The following is an 18,175-nucleotide window of genomic DNA, read 5'->3' as shown; positions in this document are numbered from 1 at the left end:
TTTAGAATGGACTGACCTTATCTACTCACACAGCCACAAACATAGTACTTGATCTTGTGAGAACGTGCATTTCTTCTGTTTATAGAGCCCAATCCAGATTAAGAACAAAGCAGCTTCCATCATTAGTGTTCCAATTTAAATATGATTTACATTCTTACCCATAGAAAGAAGCCCTAATCAAAGCACACATGCCCCGAACATTTTTCTGGAACACATAGATGTGGACACACAGCTCACATCTTGACAAAGAGCTTACTATCTAAGAAGTCAAATGAGACGCAAACAGCAGAAGAGGGAAAATGGATACAATCACCAATCTATACAGTTCTCAAATCGCCTTGCAGGTGCTTTATTATCCCACACAAATTTCTCCAGTGGCCCTCTCCATCACTACAATTAGCTGGGAAGAGGTTTTTTGGGGGGAGGGGCAGGGGTAAAGTTCCATTAAAGCAATAATTCTCAGTTTTCCAAAAGAAAAATGTGGCAGCTGTTGGAGGAGCTTCATGATTATTATCTTCATAATTACAAAGGAGTGCTATTTCTGAAAAGGAGTTGGAGTGGCTTGTTTCGAGCTGTTCTGGTGCAAAGTGACAAACTTTTATGCTATTCATCAAGGAAAAGAAAGAATGAAGAGAGCAGATATACCAGTCAGCACCAATCTATAGTGACTTCTTAAAAAGTTGCTAATAATAACAATAATAATGGAAAGCAGGAAGTCCAAGCAGGAGAAGTGGAGACCCAGGTGAGTCCCCATCCCCGCTATTTCTTGGGACTGCAATGATGACCAGAATGGAGCATTGAATCCCAGTGCATTCTGGGAAAACAAAAAAATATAAAATTATCTGTACAGTATACATATAACAACTTGCACAACTCTAATGAAATGAAACAATAGAAAATTGAGGGGGAAGCCTACTCCCCTTTTAGTCAGAACTATTTAAACAGCACTTTAAAGAATTCATTCATTCTAAATTTGTGTATTGTTGGTGGTTTTAAAAAAACTACTCAGTGTTCAAAATGTAAACATAAGAACACTAACATAAAATATTAACAGCAAAACCTTAGTTTATATCATGCACCTCATTTGCACAATTTATGAAGCAAAATGTGGGTTTTCTTGGTGCTGTACTTGACATTTTGGGCATAATTGCACCCCTGACAGCAGGCACCCCCTACATTTCCCCAGATTCTTCTTTTAAATCCACCCCCTTTGGCATGGATTTAAAGGGAGAATCTGAGGTCCCCAGTTTAAACATTGAAAGTTATGATGTTTCAGGGTAGGGGATAATTCACCCCCAAACAGCATCACTTTCAATGTTGTTTAAACTGGGGAGCCTAGACTCTCCCTCTAAGGTGGATTTAAAAGGAGAATCTGGGCTCCCTAGTTTACACACCATTGAAGTGATGCTGTTTGGCGGTGGATTCCAGCATCACAGTGGCTGCCCACGGGAGGGGGAGGCACAAAACTCAGACTTTGCACCGGGCTCCATTTTCCCTAGCTACGCCTCTGCCCGGAGAGTAGGGCAAAAGGGACTGCCGGCTGGGAACCCAGCTGGTGGGGGGGGGGAGTAGGGGAGTCTCCTCAGGCCACCATAGCTATGGGTACTTTAGTAGGTTGAGCAGACACACAAAGGTGTTTGTGGGGGAGCAGTCCTTGATTTTACAAAGGGACCTAGAATTGCTCAGACTAACCTTAGCAATGGAGAAATGGCATCCCCCTGAACCTATTCCACATCATAGAAATTGTGAGGGTGCGGGGTAAAATCATCTCCCTACAATTCTGATCTGAACCATGTACTTGTGCATGTGAAAACTATCTTCCCAGCAGCAAACACACAACACATGTCTGACTGAAAGTCCTCACTATGGACTCAGACACAACATGAGACTGAACAACCTGAAGTCAGGTCTTTTAGCAGTGTGACAACATGGATGATACTCTGGAAAGCAGGGTAGAGAGAACCACCAAAAAGGCCAATAATGCTGACAACCTCTGTCTTTTAAGAGCGTATACATGGAGTTCTGACCATGGGTACTCACCTGATCAAAACTGTTTTGATGACAAAAGCAGTAGAATTGCATTCCTTGGACAACATCGTCATTTTAATCTAGTTAATATCAAGTCACAGAACGGCACATGAGGAGGTTCTACGGCTGAATGTTCAGCCTGTAAGCTGCCTTGAGGGGAGCCTTATGGAAACCATAAAGAGGCTCATCTGAGCTGTTTAGGAAAACAGCAGTGAGATACATACATACATAAGGACCCAATGAAGGCAACTTTTAAATTCCCATTGATGACATCTCTCAGAGGGTTCAGTATATGAACCTTTCCATAGAAACCAATGGGGTTTATATTGTTTGCCTGTAGCTGGACTGAGCCCTCTGTTTCAGGTCGAGTAACCGCCCCACAAAGCCAGTTCAACCTCAAAAATGCCTAAGGTCTTTCTTTGGGTACAAGGGCACACTCACCTTCACTGTTAGTTCCTGTCATCTAAGTCAGAGGATGTATGAGCCTCTAGATATATCATTTGTGCAGTGATGTCTTGCTGCTGCTCACTTTCAGAACGCTGTGTGTTCATAGGAAAGCTTTCTGTCGCTGAAGAATTTTCTATTTGAGATTTTTCCTGTTTTATTGGGCTCCTTCCACTTCTCTCTTTTTTCTCCACATGGATCACTCCCAAAAGCTCTTCGGTTTCTCTCTCCTCAGAGCTATCACTCTGAAAAAACTGCCTTTCTTCTACTACAGCCATGAAAATGTCCTCCCTTGGGGTATTCTCATGAGATGACATTTCCTCTACCAAATCTTCAAACCCATTTTCAACAGCTTCCACACCAACCTGTGATACTTCAGTGATTAGCTTTTGTATCCCAAACAGCAGTGCTTCCTCAACATACTTCACAGGGATTATTTCTTCTCTCAGTCTTTCTTCCTCTGTCCCTGCTTTCTCGGCTTCTTCCTCATTTGCAACAGGTACCAACAGCACATCAACTGATGCGTCTTTTAATGTGTCATCGGTTGTTATTTTTACTTCATCTTCAAGTCTTGTTGCATTGCCTTTTCTGTCTTCATGGTCCTCTCCTCTAGCTCCTTGTTTTTGTGTAGATGATTCCGATACTTGCTTTGTTTCTGTCACCATATCTGCAGTCACAACTTCGATGCTTTGTCCTGTGATTGTGCTCACCTCAGAAACCATTTCTTCTTTAGATCTTGCATCTACTTCTCTTCTTGCCTCTAAGTGTTCACCCTCCACCTTCCCTTTAATTACCTTTTCCTTTGCCTCTTCAGTATCCATCTTCACATTACCTGCCACCTCTCTTTCTATCTCTGGCTTTTCATCCTCAACCTTCCCTTTAAGTATCATCTTTTTTCCTACCTCAGACACCTCAGCATCCACCTCCCCTTTAACTGATGCCTCTTTTTCCATCTCTGTCTCTTCAGCCTGCACTTTCCCTTTAGATATCATCTTTTTTCCTACCTCAGACACCTCAGCATCCACCTTCCCTTTAACCGATGCCTCTTTTTCCATCTCTGTCTCTTCAGTAGCCTGCACTTTCCTTTAAATAATATCATTCTCCTTTTTTCCTACCTCAGACACCTCAGCATCCACCTCCCCTTTAACTGATGCCTCTTTTTCCATCTCTGTCTCTTCAGCCTGTACTTTCCCTTTAAATATCATCTTTTTTCCTACCTCAGACACCTCAGCATCCACCTCCCCTTTAACTGATGCCTCTTTTTCCATCTCTGTCTCTTCAGCCTGCACTTTCCCTTTAAATATCATCTTTTTTCCTACCTCAGACACCTCAGCATCCACCTTCCCTTTAACTGATGCCTCTTTTTCCATCTCTGTCTCTTCAGCCTGCACTTTCCTTTTAAATATCATCTTTTTCCCTACTTCAGACACCTCAGCATCCACCTTCCCTTTAACCACCATGTCTCTTTCCACCTCTGCTTCTTCAACTTCCACCCCTTTACTACCAACCACTTCTTCAGCTTCCTCCTGCAGTTTAAGTACCCCCATTCTTTCTTCTGTTGTCTCTACATCTTGCACCTTCCCTTTAATCATAACCTCTCCTTCCTTCTCTGACTCTTCAGCATCAATCTCTCCTTCTGACTGTGTGCTCATTATCATTTCTTCAGTCACCATTACTATGGCTTCTGGCTCAATTGCGCCTTCAGAAAAAAGGTCTTCTTTCTTAGTTACCAGTTTCCTTTTTGGACACACCACTTTGGATTTGGGCACCTGATCTATCAATACCTCTCCAACTTCCTCTTGCACAGCTTGCATTAGATTCTCTTCCTTCTGTATAGATGCCTTAACCAATAGCTGACCTTCAACAATTATTTCTTTTTGTGCATCTCTTTCAACATTGGGCTTATCTGCTTTCTCTGCTCTTTCAGTTATTATTGACTGATAATCCTTATTTTCTTCTTCTGTTAGTGAAAGGCCCCTTTCAATTTCCCAATTCAGTAAAGGTTCTTCCATCCAACTCCCTAGTTTTTCTAGTGCCATGTCTTCATTGGTAGACAGAATTTTCATTTTGCTCACTTCTTGAGATATTTCTTCTCGTTCTTCCTCTGAATCTTTCTGGTTAGATGAAACTTCCCTTACAAGACCATTCCCACCAGGTACTGATTCTTCTGAGATTTCTGATTTGTATACTGTGATAATATTGACATCTTTTAATTCTGGTGCTAAAAGTCGTGTCTCCATAATTGAATCACTTTTCAGCTCTATATTTACATATACTCCCTTCAAAAACCTGCCTTCTGCACTGCCATTTTCTATTATATTTCCTTTTCCCCCAGACTCTTCCTCATGTTTACTCTTTTTCAGAGTTTCATAGCCTTCAAATTCAACTTCTTTACCTTTCTTTGCCACAGAGTTCCTTGCCATAAATGCATTTTCCATAACCACATCTACCTCAATTGTTTCTTCTACAACCTCCTTTACCCAACATGCTTCCTTCTCGAAAGCCTTTCTTCCCTCTAATTTTGTAGCTTCTACACCTTCCAAAACTGCAGCTGTTCCCCCAAAATCTTCTGCAACTTCCTCTCCATCCGATGCTTCCTCATTAGTCATTAACCCATAAGTGAACTTCTGCCCCTCTGCTTCCTTCCTCTCTACCTGGTAACACTCCCGTATCTCCTTCCTTTTACAAGTTTTGTCTCCTAATTCTGTCTCATTCAGATCTTCCACTTGTACCTTCCCCTCATATGATTTTCCTTCTTCATGTATTAGATCTTTTTCTGCACTGTCCATTTCCAGATCCAATTCAACTACTGCTGCCTTCTCCAGTTCTGTCTCTTCTTGCTCATTCTTTACCTCATGTTTAACTTTAAGAGCTGCAACATTTTTGGCTGATAATTCTTTTTCCAGAGCTGCTTCTCTAAGGCCTTCCTCAGTTAGAAGCTTGTCTTCCTCAAGTGTTCTTTCCTTGCCCACCATCTGCTTGTCTTGTTCCATTTGCTCTGTAGCCTTCTGTGATTCAAGCGTTTTCAATTCTTCTGCCAAAGAAGCTCCATCTGGCATTATTAAAATAAGCACAGCATGAATTGCAATTGTGATAAATGTAACAGTATCAGGGTTTTTTAAAAATACATTGTTATGAGAAGTCTCATATTTTTAACATTTCCTTTTAGATAATGGCTCAGCTCAGTCATGTTGTTTCATTTAATGGGACCTGCTTTGTTTAGCTCTGCTTTCTACTAATGATGAACAGTGATCAGGTTTATGTTGGTTAATGAAACTGGCACATGAGCTCAGCTGATACTTCTCCTATAAACATGGCTAAATTTAAACATTTCCACACACCAAGAGCCATAAGGGCTTTGAATATGGCATCTCAGCGCACAATTAAATGTTAGGATGTAATGGCCACATCTGTCCTTTCTCCATGGATTTATTTTGCTCCATTGGTTTGTTCTGCTGCTGTTTTGGGTGGTTTTATTTTTTTTTCTTGCTTGTTTTTAGTGGTATATTTTAATATTTCTAGGACCATATTGATTTTATTGCTGATTTTGATTGCTTTATAGCTGCTGTGATTTAGTATTTTTAAAAATGTTGCTGGTCTTATATTGTGCATCTTTCAAATTGCAACTAGATGGGGCACAAATATTTTAAATCTATATATTTTTTTCTGCTATGGCTCCCTCCTGGGTGTTGATTGTACCTGTCTGTGATTTTCCAATTCCAATCCCAGGAAGCTCAGGGCCATGTACACTGGTCTTCCTTCCTCCATTTTTCTCTTTTAACAACCTATGAAGCAGGTTAAGCTGAGAGAGAGAGAGAGACTGAACCAAGGTCACCCAACAACCTTTGTGGGATACAGGGGAATAGACCCTGAAACAGTTCACATTTTAATCATGGCACCAAGCTGGTACTGTGCTTTTAACAAGGGTTGCAACTCCCATTCACTTCAATAAGACTTATGCAACAGAAGTCACCTGTGGATATTATCATTTATTCCAGTCATGTAGCAAAATATACCACTGTTCTCTGAAATTAGCTATTCGCTGAAATCAATACAATGCTTCTTTTTAAAAAAAAAAATCAAAAGATCTTTTGACCCCCATTCCAGAGAAAGGTAACAGTGATTAGGTTCCATTGATATTCATATTACTTAAGTTAGCGGAATGTAACTTCTGCTATTGATTTTTAACTTTTTTTGGATCAGAGCCATTTTTCTTAAGGTGAGATACTCTAAAAACAGTCATTATTAATTGCATTCAATAAACTGCTTTAAAAGTTAATAAAAGCGTTTAAAAATATACTTGATTCTACAAGAAGAAAGTGTTGATCTGGCTTGTATGCTTGTATAATTTAAACACTTTGCAGCAAAAAAATGTAGGAGTTGAAGTGCTGATGGCATCCATCTAGGCCTTTATGTGTGACATTCACTGAACAATGCAATCAAACTAGACAAATCTTGGAATCAAAAAGCTACATCTGGGAGGAACAGAGCTGCAGAAAGTGGTTATAATTCAGCCAGAAGAACGAGAAGATGAAAGGCAGCATTCTTAAGCACCTTTTGCCTAGTAACAAAATTGTTTATAGGAGAAGTGAAATTTGAACAGTATTGTATGAAGGAATGGAAAAGCATGTAAGCCTTTGTGCCTCAACTTCAGATAATCTTACCAAGGAAAGGCATGTATATCATGTATGTCAAACCTGTAAGAAAAGATCTGCATAACTAATAGCCATATTAGATGTGGTGAGGGATGTATAACTACTGCCCACTTACCTCTCCAACCCATATTTCTCCACAGAATCTAGTAAATGGCAACCTGTGATCTTATGTCATTATGTTCAAAGTTTTCTTCCTCAACACAAGCAGCAGCAAATGAAGGGAAAAACTCTAAATGCAAGGACATCACTTCATACATTAACTCTCACTAAACATGGAGATATGCAGACAATCACACATATTTGGGGTTGTGCATAATGGGCCCAGATGACCTACAATAAGCCGCAGAATCCCTAGGAAAATGTAAAAACTTTGTGGTCAGCTAGTTAATGTGGAAAGGGGTTCCTGAAGATAAAATCTGAAAACTACTATTTTAGAGAAACTTAAGTATAGGGTCTTCTTCATTGACACAACTGCACTAAAAGCAAGAAAGAAAATAAAAGAAACAATAATAAAGAATTACACTTTTAGGATTTATATCAATTCCAGCAGAATCCCTATTTTTTTAGTTGACTTTACCTTCATCTTTATCTTGAACACAAATTATGTTCTCCTCTTCCTCTGTACTGGAATCACTATCTTCAGGTTCAGAACTCAAGAGGTGATCCTTTTTGATGGCTTCAGCTATTTTCTCTTTGACTGATTTGCACTCTTCAAAAAAATAGCACAACAATCACAAAACAGGGACCAAGAGAGAGGAATTGGGACAAAGTATTGATAACAATGGGCTTTAAAAGTATTCTACTGTGAGTTAAGAGGTCAATTAAAATTTAGCAACCTCCACCCACAAAGATGCATTAGATATACCTGAAGCAAACAGCATTCCACATTTAATAAATGAAAGCTGCATGCAACTGCATCTCTACCATGCAAAAGCAAAACCAGCCACAAAAACACCACCAAGCCATTAAGTAATCTCCATTCAGAAATATTTCTTCAATTTACAAGCACCCAAAATAAAGAGAAAAAATGTTCATTCTGTTACAGATGAACTGAGGACTTTTAAAATACTATGCTCCCTAACACAATTCAGATGACTGTTTCAATTCCCTAAACAAGTTAAATAGTTTGCAAGCCTCTTCCTGCCTTCATACATGGGCAGATCTCAACGTAAATCCCTATGCAATAGTATATGAATATTTGATATTCCTAAATGCATGAGAAATGATGTCTATTATTTTGCTACATTTTCACTATATTCCTATTATGCCTATGACATAGTTTAAGGTTGTGCTAATATTTTCATTGTAACCTTGGTGCTTATGTAATCAGGTTTTTTACATTTCACTGGCTCTTAACAGAATATGTATTATTAATATTGCAATCCTATCAGCTTCACAATTGCTATTCCTAAAACAAAACATGGAAGATTTTTCTTCTTCTGTCCAAAATGAGAAATAACAAGGGAACTACTGCATATTTATTTATTTATTTGTTGAAGGAAGCTTGAAGGGTGCTGGCTAGGCAGAGATCTCATTAATGGGGTTGGGCTTGGTGCTGAGCTCTTTCTAAAACTGCTTTGAATACAAGTAATATATCTTACAGGCGTAAACTGCTTGGTAGCTAAGGATGCTTTTACTATGGTTTTGGCAATCTGACTGAAACAAATTGGTAATTGCAATGGGGGACTTCAGGCTGCAAAAAATCCTAAATATACTGGTCCAAAGCCAGCTCTAGTCAGGCACAATTAGATGCATGCAGGCAGTAACCCAAATGGTGGTCCACATCTCCACATGACGGTGCATCTAGCCAATTCCAGAAGGGCCAAAGTGGCACTGCAGTGCAGATACTCCTCCAAATGGCGATCTGTATCTACATCAACTGAACACATGGAAGGCTGATTCGGGGGGTGGATGTGGGCAAACTGGTAGGAAGCAAGTGCCACTGAGCATTCAAGGTTAAGTAGTATGGGCAAACCAGGAAGCAATGCCAATTTCTTTCATTATGATTACTACATCATATTGCTTTTACAAATCTCTTCTCAGTCCTTTTTCTTCTGTGCCTCTTTGCACTCCTTTCTTTTCCTTTTCACATTCTGCATGTTCAGCCACTGTACCAGAGAGTCAGCGTAGTGTAGTGGTTAAGAGCAGGTGAACTCTAATCTGGAAAACCAAGTTTGATTCCCCACTCCTTCACATGAGCGGTGAACTCTTATCTGGTGAACCAGATTTGTTTTCCAACTCCTACATTCCTGCTAGGTTACCTTGGGCTAGTCACAGTTATTTGGAACTCTCTCAACCCCACCTATCCCACAAAGCGTCTGTTGTAGGGAGAGGAAGGGAAAGGAATTTGTGAGCATCCTTAAGTCTCCGTACAGGAGAGAAAGGCAGAGTATAAATCCAAACTCTTCTTCAGAAGACTAGACAGCAAATGTTACACCAGTTTATTTAAAGGGTTCCAGAGAGGAACCAGGAAATCACAGGCCTTTTAGCCTAATGTCTTTTCCAGGCATATGAGTTGAAATTGTAATCAAAGATAGCAATATTAGGCACATAGAGTTTTTTTTAAAAAAACCTGCTGAGGGAAAACCAGCATGGCTTTTGTAAAGGGAAGTCTTGCCTCACCAACTTCGTTGACTTCTTCAAGAAAGCAAATAAAAATGTTGATAATGGTAACCCAGTAGAGATTATATACCTGGACTTTCAAAAGACTTTTGGCATCAAAGACACCTGAGTAAATTTCGCAGTCATGGAATAAGAAGATTGGTTTTCTTATGGATTAAAAATTGGTTAAATGACAAGAAACAAAGAGTAGGAATAAATGGACAGTTCTTAGAATGGAGGGCAGTAAGCAGTGGGGTCCCACAAATTGTTCATAAATTATCTGGAACTAGGGATTAGTACTGTAGTGGGCACATTTGAAGATGACACAAAATTATTCAGTATAGTAAAAACCAAGAATGACTATAAAAAGCTTCAAGATCTCCACTGATTGTAACAATGCAGGAAATGAAGTTCATTATTGGCAAGTGTATGGCAATGCACACTGGAACAAAAAATCCCAGCTTCACATATACGCTAATGAGGTATCAACTTGGAGAGACTGAGAGGAAAAAAAGATTTTGCATCATAGTAGACAGCTCAATAAAAGCCAACTCAGTGTGCTGCAGAGGTGAAAAAGGCAAACTTTATGTTGGGGACTATTAGGAAAGGGATTGAAAATAAAGCAGCCAATCTTGTAATGTCCCTGTATAGATCTCTGGTGCAACCTCATTTGGAATACTGTGTGCAGTTCTGATCACCATATCTCAAAAAAAGACATCTCAGAGCCAGAAAAAGTACACAAGAGGGCAGCCTATAAGGAACTGTCTGGGACTTTTCAATTTAAAAATAACAAGACTAAGAGGGTAGAGGTTTATGCACAGGATGAAGAGAGCTGACAAAGAGAACTTTCTCCTCCTCTCCCAAAATACTAGAATTCAAGGGAATCCAATGAAGTTGATGAACAGTAGATTCAAGAAAGACAAAAGAAAATACTTCTTTAAATGATGAGTGATTAAAATTTGGAATTAGCAGCCAGAGGATGCAGCGATGGTTACAAGCATAGACAACTTTAAAAGAGAATAGACAGATTCATGAATGATAGCTCTATTAGTCATGATGACGAAAGGAAACCTCCATGTTTAGAGGTAGTCAGACTCTGAATTCCTGTGCCAGGATGCAACATCGGGGAAGGCCTCAGTGTCTCTATGCCCAGTTGTTGAACATCCAAAGGAACTGGTTGACCACCGTGTGAAACAGGATGCTGGACCAGATGGACCACTTATCTGATCTAATAAGGCTTCAACCTGATCAGAAATCCTTGAGGTCAGTATACAGCATGTAAAAAACAGTTAATTTTTAATATACATGGGACAAACACATAACCAAGTTGTAGATATGCAAGATAAGTCTTTATTTTCCATGGGAAAGAATCTGACCAGGATTTATCAAAGGGATGCTTCTTCTATCCATTCTTTGAAAACTCATATAGTAGCTGAGAGTCAAGTGAACTTACCCTATTTAACTGAGATCACATACTGATTATAGTGTTCTTCTAAGACTTGAACTTAAACATAATTCATAATAGTGCTCACTTTTCTGATTATGAAAAACTTTAACTTGTACTTTGTTTTCCAAATTTGCCATGACCTAAGCCACTGCCTCAATATATGCTTGACTACAAACCTATATACTTTTAAAAAATATAGTGGCTATTCTGTATTCCACTCATTCCAACAAAAACAGTAGAGTTCATAAATGTTCTTTGCTGAATGGTATGCTAATTTAAATCTATCACTATCAAGCAACTGTTTAATAACCATGTTCAGAAACCTGAGCAAAACAGAAATGATGATACTCTTTTAATCTCAAATCTGTGGCAGGCTATTAACACAAACCAACTTGATAACTCCGTGCTTCCAATTTGTATTGGAGTACTTAATCCTTTGTGTGCATTTGTTCATTGGTTAATAACTTCATTCTTCGACACTACTTAAATATTCATCTCATCTAATAGTCTAATCAGGAAGTTGCTCACGTGAAGAACCCAGCATATAGATGGAAAAGATTTCAAACAACTAAAAACCTATAATTTAACATAATCACCCACAACTGTATTTTTTCAGTTTTTCCTCTGTTACATACATAACAAATTGCAAAGAACCAAAAAGCAATCCAGCATTAATATGTTTTGCAAACAATTCCAGTTTTCATAACATACTGCACATGCCAAATTATTTCATTCAATACAAAACAATAAGCAGCAAACCAACAACATGATAGATCTCACCACCAGAAGAATTCACATAAAAATATACATCAAAAATGTCAGCATGACTTGTGGCTCTCCTTCACATCTACATCACCACATAAAGTGCACCAATTAATAGGAATATTAAATTCCTGAGTAGGATTTTACCATGATCCAAAAAATGCACACTTTATATTTTCATGCCATCTAAAGAGTTGATCCAAGACAAAAAAAAATTGCACAAAGAGCAGGTATGTTATTATGATCAAAAGAAACAAAATTTAGAAAATATATAAAATTAAAGGTAAAGGTAACTTATTGTTCCCAAATGATCAAAAGATATCACTGACAGATTAATTTGAGATTTCATTAGGTATCTGCGCTCATAAGAATGGTATACTGATCAACTAAGTTTCATTTGTCAACTAAGATCAATCATTTTTCAATATTTTTCTATGCTCTGAAATAATCTTTGTAACTGAGATTTTAGAAGTGATAGTTATCAAGGCTAGGATCATTGCCACTTCTGGATCCATTTAACCTGGTTGTATTTTCTTCCATTTAAGGAAGAAAGTAATTCAGTTGTCACATACCACCTGACAAACAGTAGTGATGGAGACTAAAGAAAGGCTCGCCAAAGTCTCACATGTTTAATTGCACTGCAACACTTGGCTCAGCCATTTCAGTACACATTGGTTCTGGTTTTCAGCACAAACTATGAAGCAGAAAAATCATAGCAGTCTAACATTTGATAGTATTAGTAAGATTCAAGTAATAGTTCACATGCCATATCAAAAGACAACACTGAAACACAGCATTCCCATTAAGAATTAATGAAACAACACACTTGTATAGAAGGGACCCACCACAGTCCTTAGTGTAGATCATACTCACCACCTTTGTCTTCAGAATCTAAAAGTTCCTTGCTTCTGTGCTCCACTTCTGGAATGGTGCCTTCCAAATCTGACTCTTTATGCTTGGATGTCTCCCTAACCAAAGTAATGTCCTCAAGGCTGGTTTCTATTAAATTTTCATGAGGAGTACTGGACAGATTTTTGTCTATTGCTTTTTCTGCTTCACTTATGTCCTCCTCTTCCTCCAAACTAGTTTCTTGGTCTTCCTTCCTTTGGATTTCATTGTCATAATCTGAATGTATGTCAGATTTGTCTTTATCATCATCTTGCTTTCTTGTTTCATGGTCAGAATAATTTTCACTGCTATACACCATGCTGCTGGACGAAAGAGATGGCACACACTTCCTGTCTACAAACAGTAAACATAATTTAATTTTAATGGCCTTGCATTCATTTCTTACAATAATTGTTTGCCGCATAAAAGTACAAAGGGTTTCTAGAGGAAGGCTATAATCTATTTCCACTCAATGGTCATGATTTATGTTGTTAACATTCTAGGTCCTATCATAGGCATCAGAAACTAATGCAATCTTTTAAAAGAAATTTCTGTACTCTTCCCAATGTTTTGTAAAATTTGTAATTTGTTTTAAAAATAAATAAACCATTAAAGCTAAAAGAATTTTATATTACACATTACTAGGCATATTTAATTCATTCTTGCAGTACCTTAGTGGAACAGTAGTGGAACAGTAGTGGAACATTATAATTCCCATTTACAAAACAGAAAAGCAAGTTTAGAGGGCAGAGACATTCATGCAACCAATCAGTAAATCAATGAAAACTGGAATTCAAGTTAAACCAACTATCTCAGGTCTAAACTCATCTCTTGGAAAAATGGATATCATTATCTACCAATTCCCATAGACATACTAGCATATACATGATTATAAATACTAATGATTATTTGACTAGCAGAAGTAGAACCAGTCATCACCTGGTGTTTTTATTAGGCTGAGGAAGTATCGGTTTAAGTCGCTCTCCCAAGTATTTTTCTCACTAATGCAAGGTCTCTTGCCAACAAAATGGATGAATGATGGCTACAAAGTGCAAAGAGTAGGTCTATCAAGGACAGCTGTGTTGTGTTAATTACAGAAACCTGGCTTCGCTCATACATTCCTGATGCAGCGATTGAGCTTCCGGGCTTTACAGCTTTTAGACAGGACAGAAGCAGGAAAGATTCTGGCAAGGGAAGGGGTGGAGGATTGTGTCTTTATGTGAACAATAGATGGTGCACTAATGCAAGCATTACAGGGGCCCACTGCTCTAAGCATTTGGAGAGTATGACTGTTTGATGTAGACCCATATATCTCCCACGGGAGTTTAGTGTGGTTATCATCACTGCAGTATATATACCACCTGATGCTAATACTACCACAGCTTTGGGCTCTTTGTATAGCAACGTTGAAAATCAGCAGAGAAAACATCCTGATGTGGTACATATTGTAGTGGGGGATTTTAATCATACTGACTTAAAAGCAGTGCTCCCCAAATTTTACCAGCATGTTAAGTGTTCTACTAGAGGAGCCCATATATTGGATAAAGTGTATACCAACATTAAAAATGGCTATAAGGTCACACAATTACCACACTTGGGACAGTCAGATCATCTGTCACTATTTCTGGCACCGGCATATATTCCGCTTGGGAAGCAAGTCTTGCCTGTAATAAAGACTGTGAAATCATGGCCTGATGATGCCTCTCAGAGACTGCAAGATTGCTTTGAGAGAACAAATTGGGAGGTTTTCTATCATCCAGATCTGGAGAAACATACCACCGCTGTTCTGAGTTATATTACATACTGTATGGACAATGTTACTGTGGACAAGTGTGTCCGGAACTATTCCAACCAGAAACCCTGGATGACGGGGGAGGTTCAGCGACTTCTGCGGGATAGGAATATTGCTTTCAAATCAGGTGATGAGGCAACATACAGTGCTGCGAGAGCTAGTCTCAAGAGAGGTATTCGGCAAGCCAGGATGAGCAATAAGAGGAAGGTTGAAGATCATTTTCATAGCAATAATGTGAAGCAGGTGTGGCAAGGGTTACAGCAGATTACTAACTATAAACCAAAGCCTGACATTCCTGCTGATGGGGATGATTCGTTGGCAGAGGAGCTAAATCATTTTTTTGCCCATTTTGAAGCAGGTTTGCCAGAGGGAGAGGATATACAGCCATTAGATGAGTGTAGCTCACACCTTATTGTGGAGGAGCGTGAGGTACGGCAAGTTTTGAGGGCTGTGAATCCAGGGAAAGCTGCTGGACCGGATGGCATCTCTGGTCGGGTGCTAAAGGACTGTGCTGACCAACTGGCTGGTGTTTGTACTGAGATTTTAAATCAGCCTCTGTCTCCCGCTGCTTAAAAAAAGTTCGGTATATCCTGAAGGACCCGTCTCACCCTGCTTTTTCTTTTTTTGAACTATTACCATCTGGCAGAAGATACAGGATCATGAAGACCAGGACAACTAGACTCAGAGACAGCTTTTATCCTAGAGCTGTGGCTATGATTAACTCCATGGCGATGTGTTGACGTGGTGGTGGCTGCGTAGAGATGGTTGTGTAGGGATGGCTGTAAGTTGGGGGTGTGCGGATTGCAGCCCCCCAATGCCTAGTGTGGATTGCAGAGATGTTAATCTGAGGAAGTTTTGTATTTTGTATTTTTGCTGTTTTGTATTTTCGTTGTGTGGACACAAGGCACAATGTGTGTGCACAATGACATTAAAGTTATTCTACTCTATTCTATACCTTCTGAAGACTTAAGGCCTTCAGTTAATGAAAATATTCAAACTGAGCAGCAATAACTATAATATCTTTTTAACTGTTCATCACATTGAGGGCCCTAATTAAGTGGAAAGGCAGCAAAAACATGCTTTAAATAAAATAAATAACAATCTAACTTGAACCAGGAGAAAAGGTGGGCACAACTGTTTTAGTTAATTAATAATAAATAACAATAGTCCCAGCCACAAAGATGAGACCATAGAACCAAAAAAGATCACTTCATAATAATAAATCACCAAATAATAAATCACCAAAATCACATTAAAATGAAAAAAAAATGTCCACCAGGAGCCTTGAAGTCATATTTCATCTACTTCATCTACTCCCCTCATTGTTCTTATGTGAAATTTGTGCACGATCACTAAGGTCCTCAAGGACTGCCTGCTCCCTCATGGAACATGGTCATCTTCAGAGGCCCTGTCATCTGAGGCTAGATAAGGAGCAAGTTGAGAAAGGGCCTTCACAGTCATGTCAGCAAATCTGTGAAATTCCCTCACCAGGGAGATTGTCTTCCACAGTGGGTGATGACTGTTTTGTTTCGATCAGTGTTTCCTGACTGACCCTTCTTCCTGTTTATGTATTAACAGCTGTTTCATATGTTTGTGTGTATAATTAGTTTTAAGTTGATTTCAATTTATTTTAAGTATTGGATGCCTTGAGGAATCTAACTTGACGAAAGGGTAAATACATTTTTAAAATATATAACAAAACAAAGTTCTGTCTACTGCCAAGTGATTAACAAGGTCATTTATGTAGGACGCCTACTAACACAACAAATAAGTGGTGACAGAGGAAGTTATTCAGGTTTTGTTTGCCACTGCTTCAGAGAAACATGCCAAACAACCCCCCCACCCCGTTTAATTGAATTTGAATGTCTAGATATGTAAAAAGCTATGAGACCTTTGAGCTACTTAGCTCATTTAAAAGTATTATCAGTTTTTGAGAATATAAACAGACTAGCCCAGAAATAGATCTTTGCATCAGCAAAACTGTCTGCACTACTTTCTACCTAATGAGTCATTCTGATTTATTCACAGGATCATGGTCTACTAGGATTTGAAAACCATAAGTTAAGTCTTTCTGGTCAGTTCTCTATTTATGCATTACTAAAAGCGCAGCTTGGGGGGAAAAAAGGACTATGGTCTCCCATCTATCTAGAGAGGCTATTAAAATCCTCCTCCATATTTGGATAAATTCTATATTAGAAACTTGATGACTTGTTGAGTTCAGAAGCTGTCAAAGCACACAGGTATGGCAGGACCATCATTCCATTAGATTCATAAAACAATGACTCCGATATCATCATATGAATATTACTTTTCAGTAAAAAGAAAGGAAAAGAAAGGCAAAACTCCTCAAAACCTTTTCTAATCTACTGTCCCAATTTTGAAAACAACAAAGCCTTTTTGACATACTCAAGATTTTCCTGCCTGTGGGTACTGACTTAAGAGTGAAATCAAAAAAGTCACAAAGACTCAGGGCCTTTCCCCACTCGCTTCCATCCCCCCTATGCTGCGAGCTGCTCTCAGCGCTCGGCATCCCAGGCGCGCGCCCAGGCGTCCCCACGACCCTGCGCTCTGTGCGGGGTCGTCAAAAGGCGCCGTTCAGAAGAGCGTCTGGGATGCCGCGCGCTGAGGGGCGCGACAGCAGCAGCTTCGGGGCGGCTGCACTGTCGCCGCCCCTCTCAGTGGGGACCGCCGACCCCGCGCTACTCTCCTCGAGTAGCGCGGGGCTTAAGGGAAGTGGGGAAAGGGCCTCTGACACTATCATTATTTTTTTCATTGCACAGACAAAGAAAGGAGAAACAGTGAAACTATTCCAAGCCTCTAATGCAACTGAGTTGCACAAAGTACACATTCTGAGCCAGACTACAGGATGTGGTTTATTTAAAATGGGTTGGGTTCCTGGACCACTTCATTTTTCTCACAGCCATACAACAGCTGCAGGAAATGGAGTTTTAAGTCTATGAAGGTCCAATTCAGCTCAGGACCATGTGTGAAGGGGAAAAAAAATTATATCCCACCTTTCCCTCCTGTAAGGAGTCTCAAAGCAGCTCACAAACCTCTTCCTTCCCTCTCCCCATAATAGACACCTTGTAAGGTAGGTGTAGCTGAAACAGTTCTGTGAGAACTGTGACTAGCCCAATGTCACCCAGCAGGTTCCATGTGTAGGAGTGGGGAAACAAATCCAGTTCACCAGATAAGAGTCCAACACTCATGTGGTGGAGTGAGGAATCAATCTGGTTCCCCAGATTAGAGTACACTGCTCTTAACCACTAACCACACTGGCTCCCATGCCATGCTTGCCCTATTTTGGAGCTGCATGCTCTTTTAAATGCCTCCTACGTCCACAGTCCCAAAACAAATTGGGTCTCCACAGACTTTCCCAATACCATTCCATGTATCTGTGCATGAAAAGCAATCCTGACTCATTAAAAATGTATTGGGTACTGTATGACACTGTATGACAGTGCTTTTGGATGAATAATTCCCACTAAAACTGTGGACAGTCATAGATGGCTTCATTGTAGCTACCGAAGAATATCTGCATGGACCCTTTCCCCCAAG

At 39.5% G+C, this 18,175-nt stretch overlaps 1 protein-coding gene across 3 annotated transcripts in view; it reads right to left on the bottom strand.

Annotated features, from left to right (window-relative positions):
- Nucleotides 1-320: 320 nt before the first annotated feature.
- ERICH3 (glutamate rich 3) overlaps nucleotides 321-18,175 on the bottom strand; it is a 79,784-nt gene continuing 61,929 nt past the window's right edge. The window contains exons 12-16 of one of the 3 annotated variants that reach the window (XM_048496481.1): nucleotides 12,811-13,179; nucleotides 7,705-7,836; nucleotides 3,597-5,524; nucleotides 2,470-3,485; nucleotides 321-814 (exon numbers count right to left, since the gene is read on the bottom strand). In XM_048496481.1, the coding sequence (XP_048352438.1) occupies nucleotides 2,478-3,485; nucleotides 3,597-5,524; nucleotides 7,705-7,836; nucleotides 12,811-13,179 (3,437 nt within the window). In that variant the 3' untranslated portion in view covers nucleotides 321-814; nucleotides 2,470-2,477. Of the gene's footprint in view, nucleotides 815-2,469; nucleotides 3,498-3,596; nucleotides 5,525-7,704; nucleotides 7,837-12,810; nucleotides 13,180-18,175 lie in introns of all 3 variants that reach the window. The other 2 variants (XM_048496480.1, XM_048496482.1) reach the window with 2 other exon arrangements.

The sequence above is a fragment of the Sphaerodactylus townsendi genome, linkage group LG05 (genome assembly GCF_021028975.2).
Source record: "Sphaerodactylus townsendi isolate TG3544 linkage group LG05, MPM_Stown_v2.3, whole genome shotgun sequence".
Taxonomy (NCBI): Eukaryota; Metazoa; Chordata; class Lepidosauria; order Squamata; family Sphaerodactylidae; genus Sphaerodactylus; species Sphaerodactylus townsendi.
Note: the sequence above shows the minus strand (reverse complement) of the source record. Positions and strands in the feature narration are given on the sequence as shown.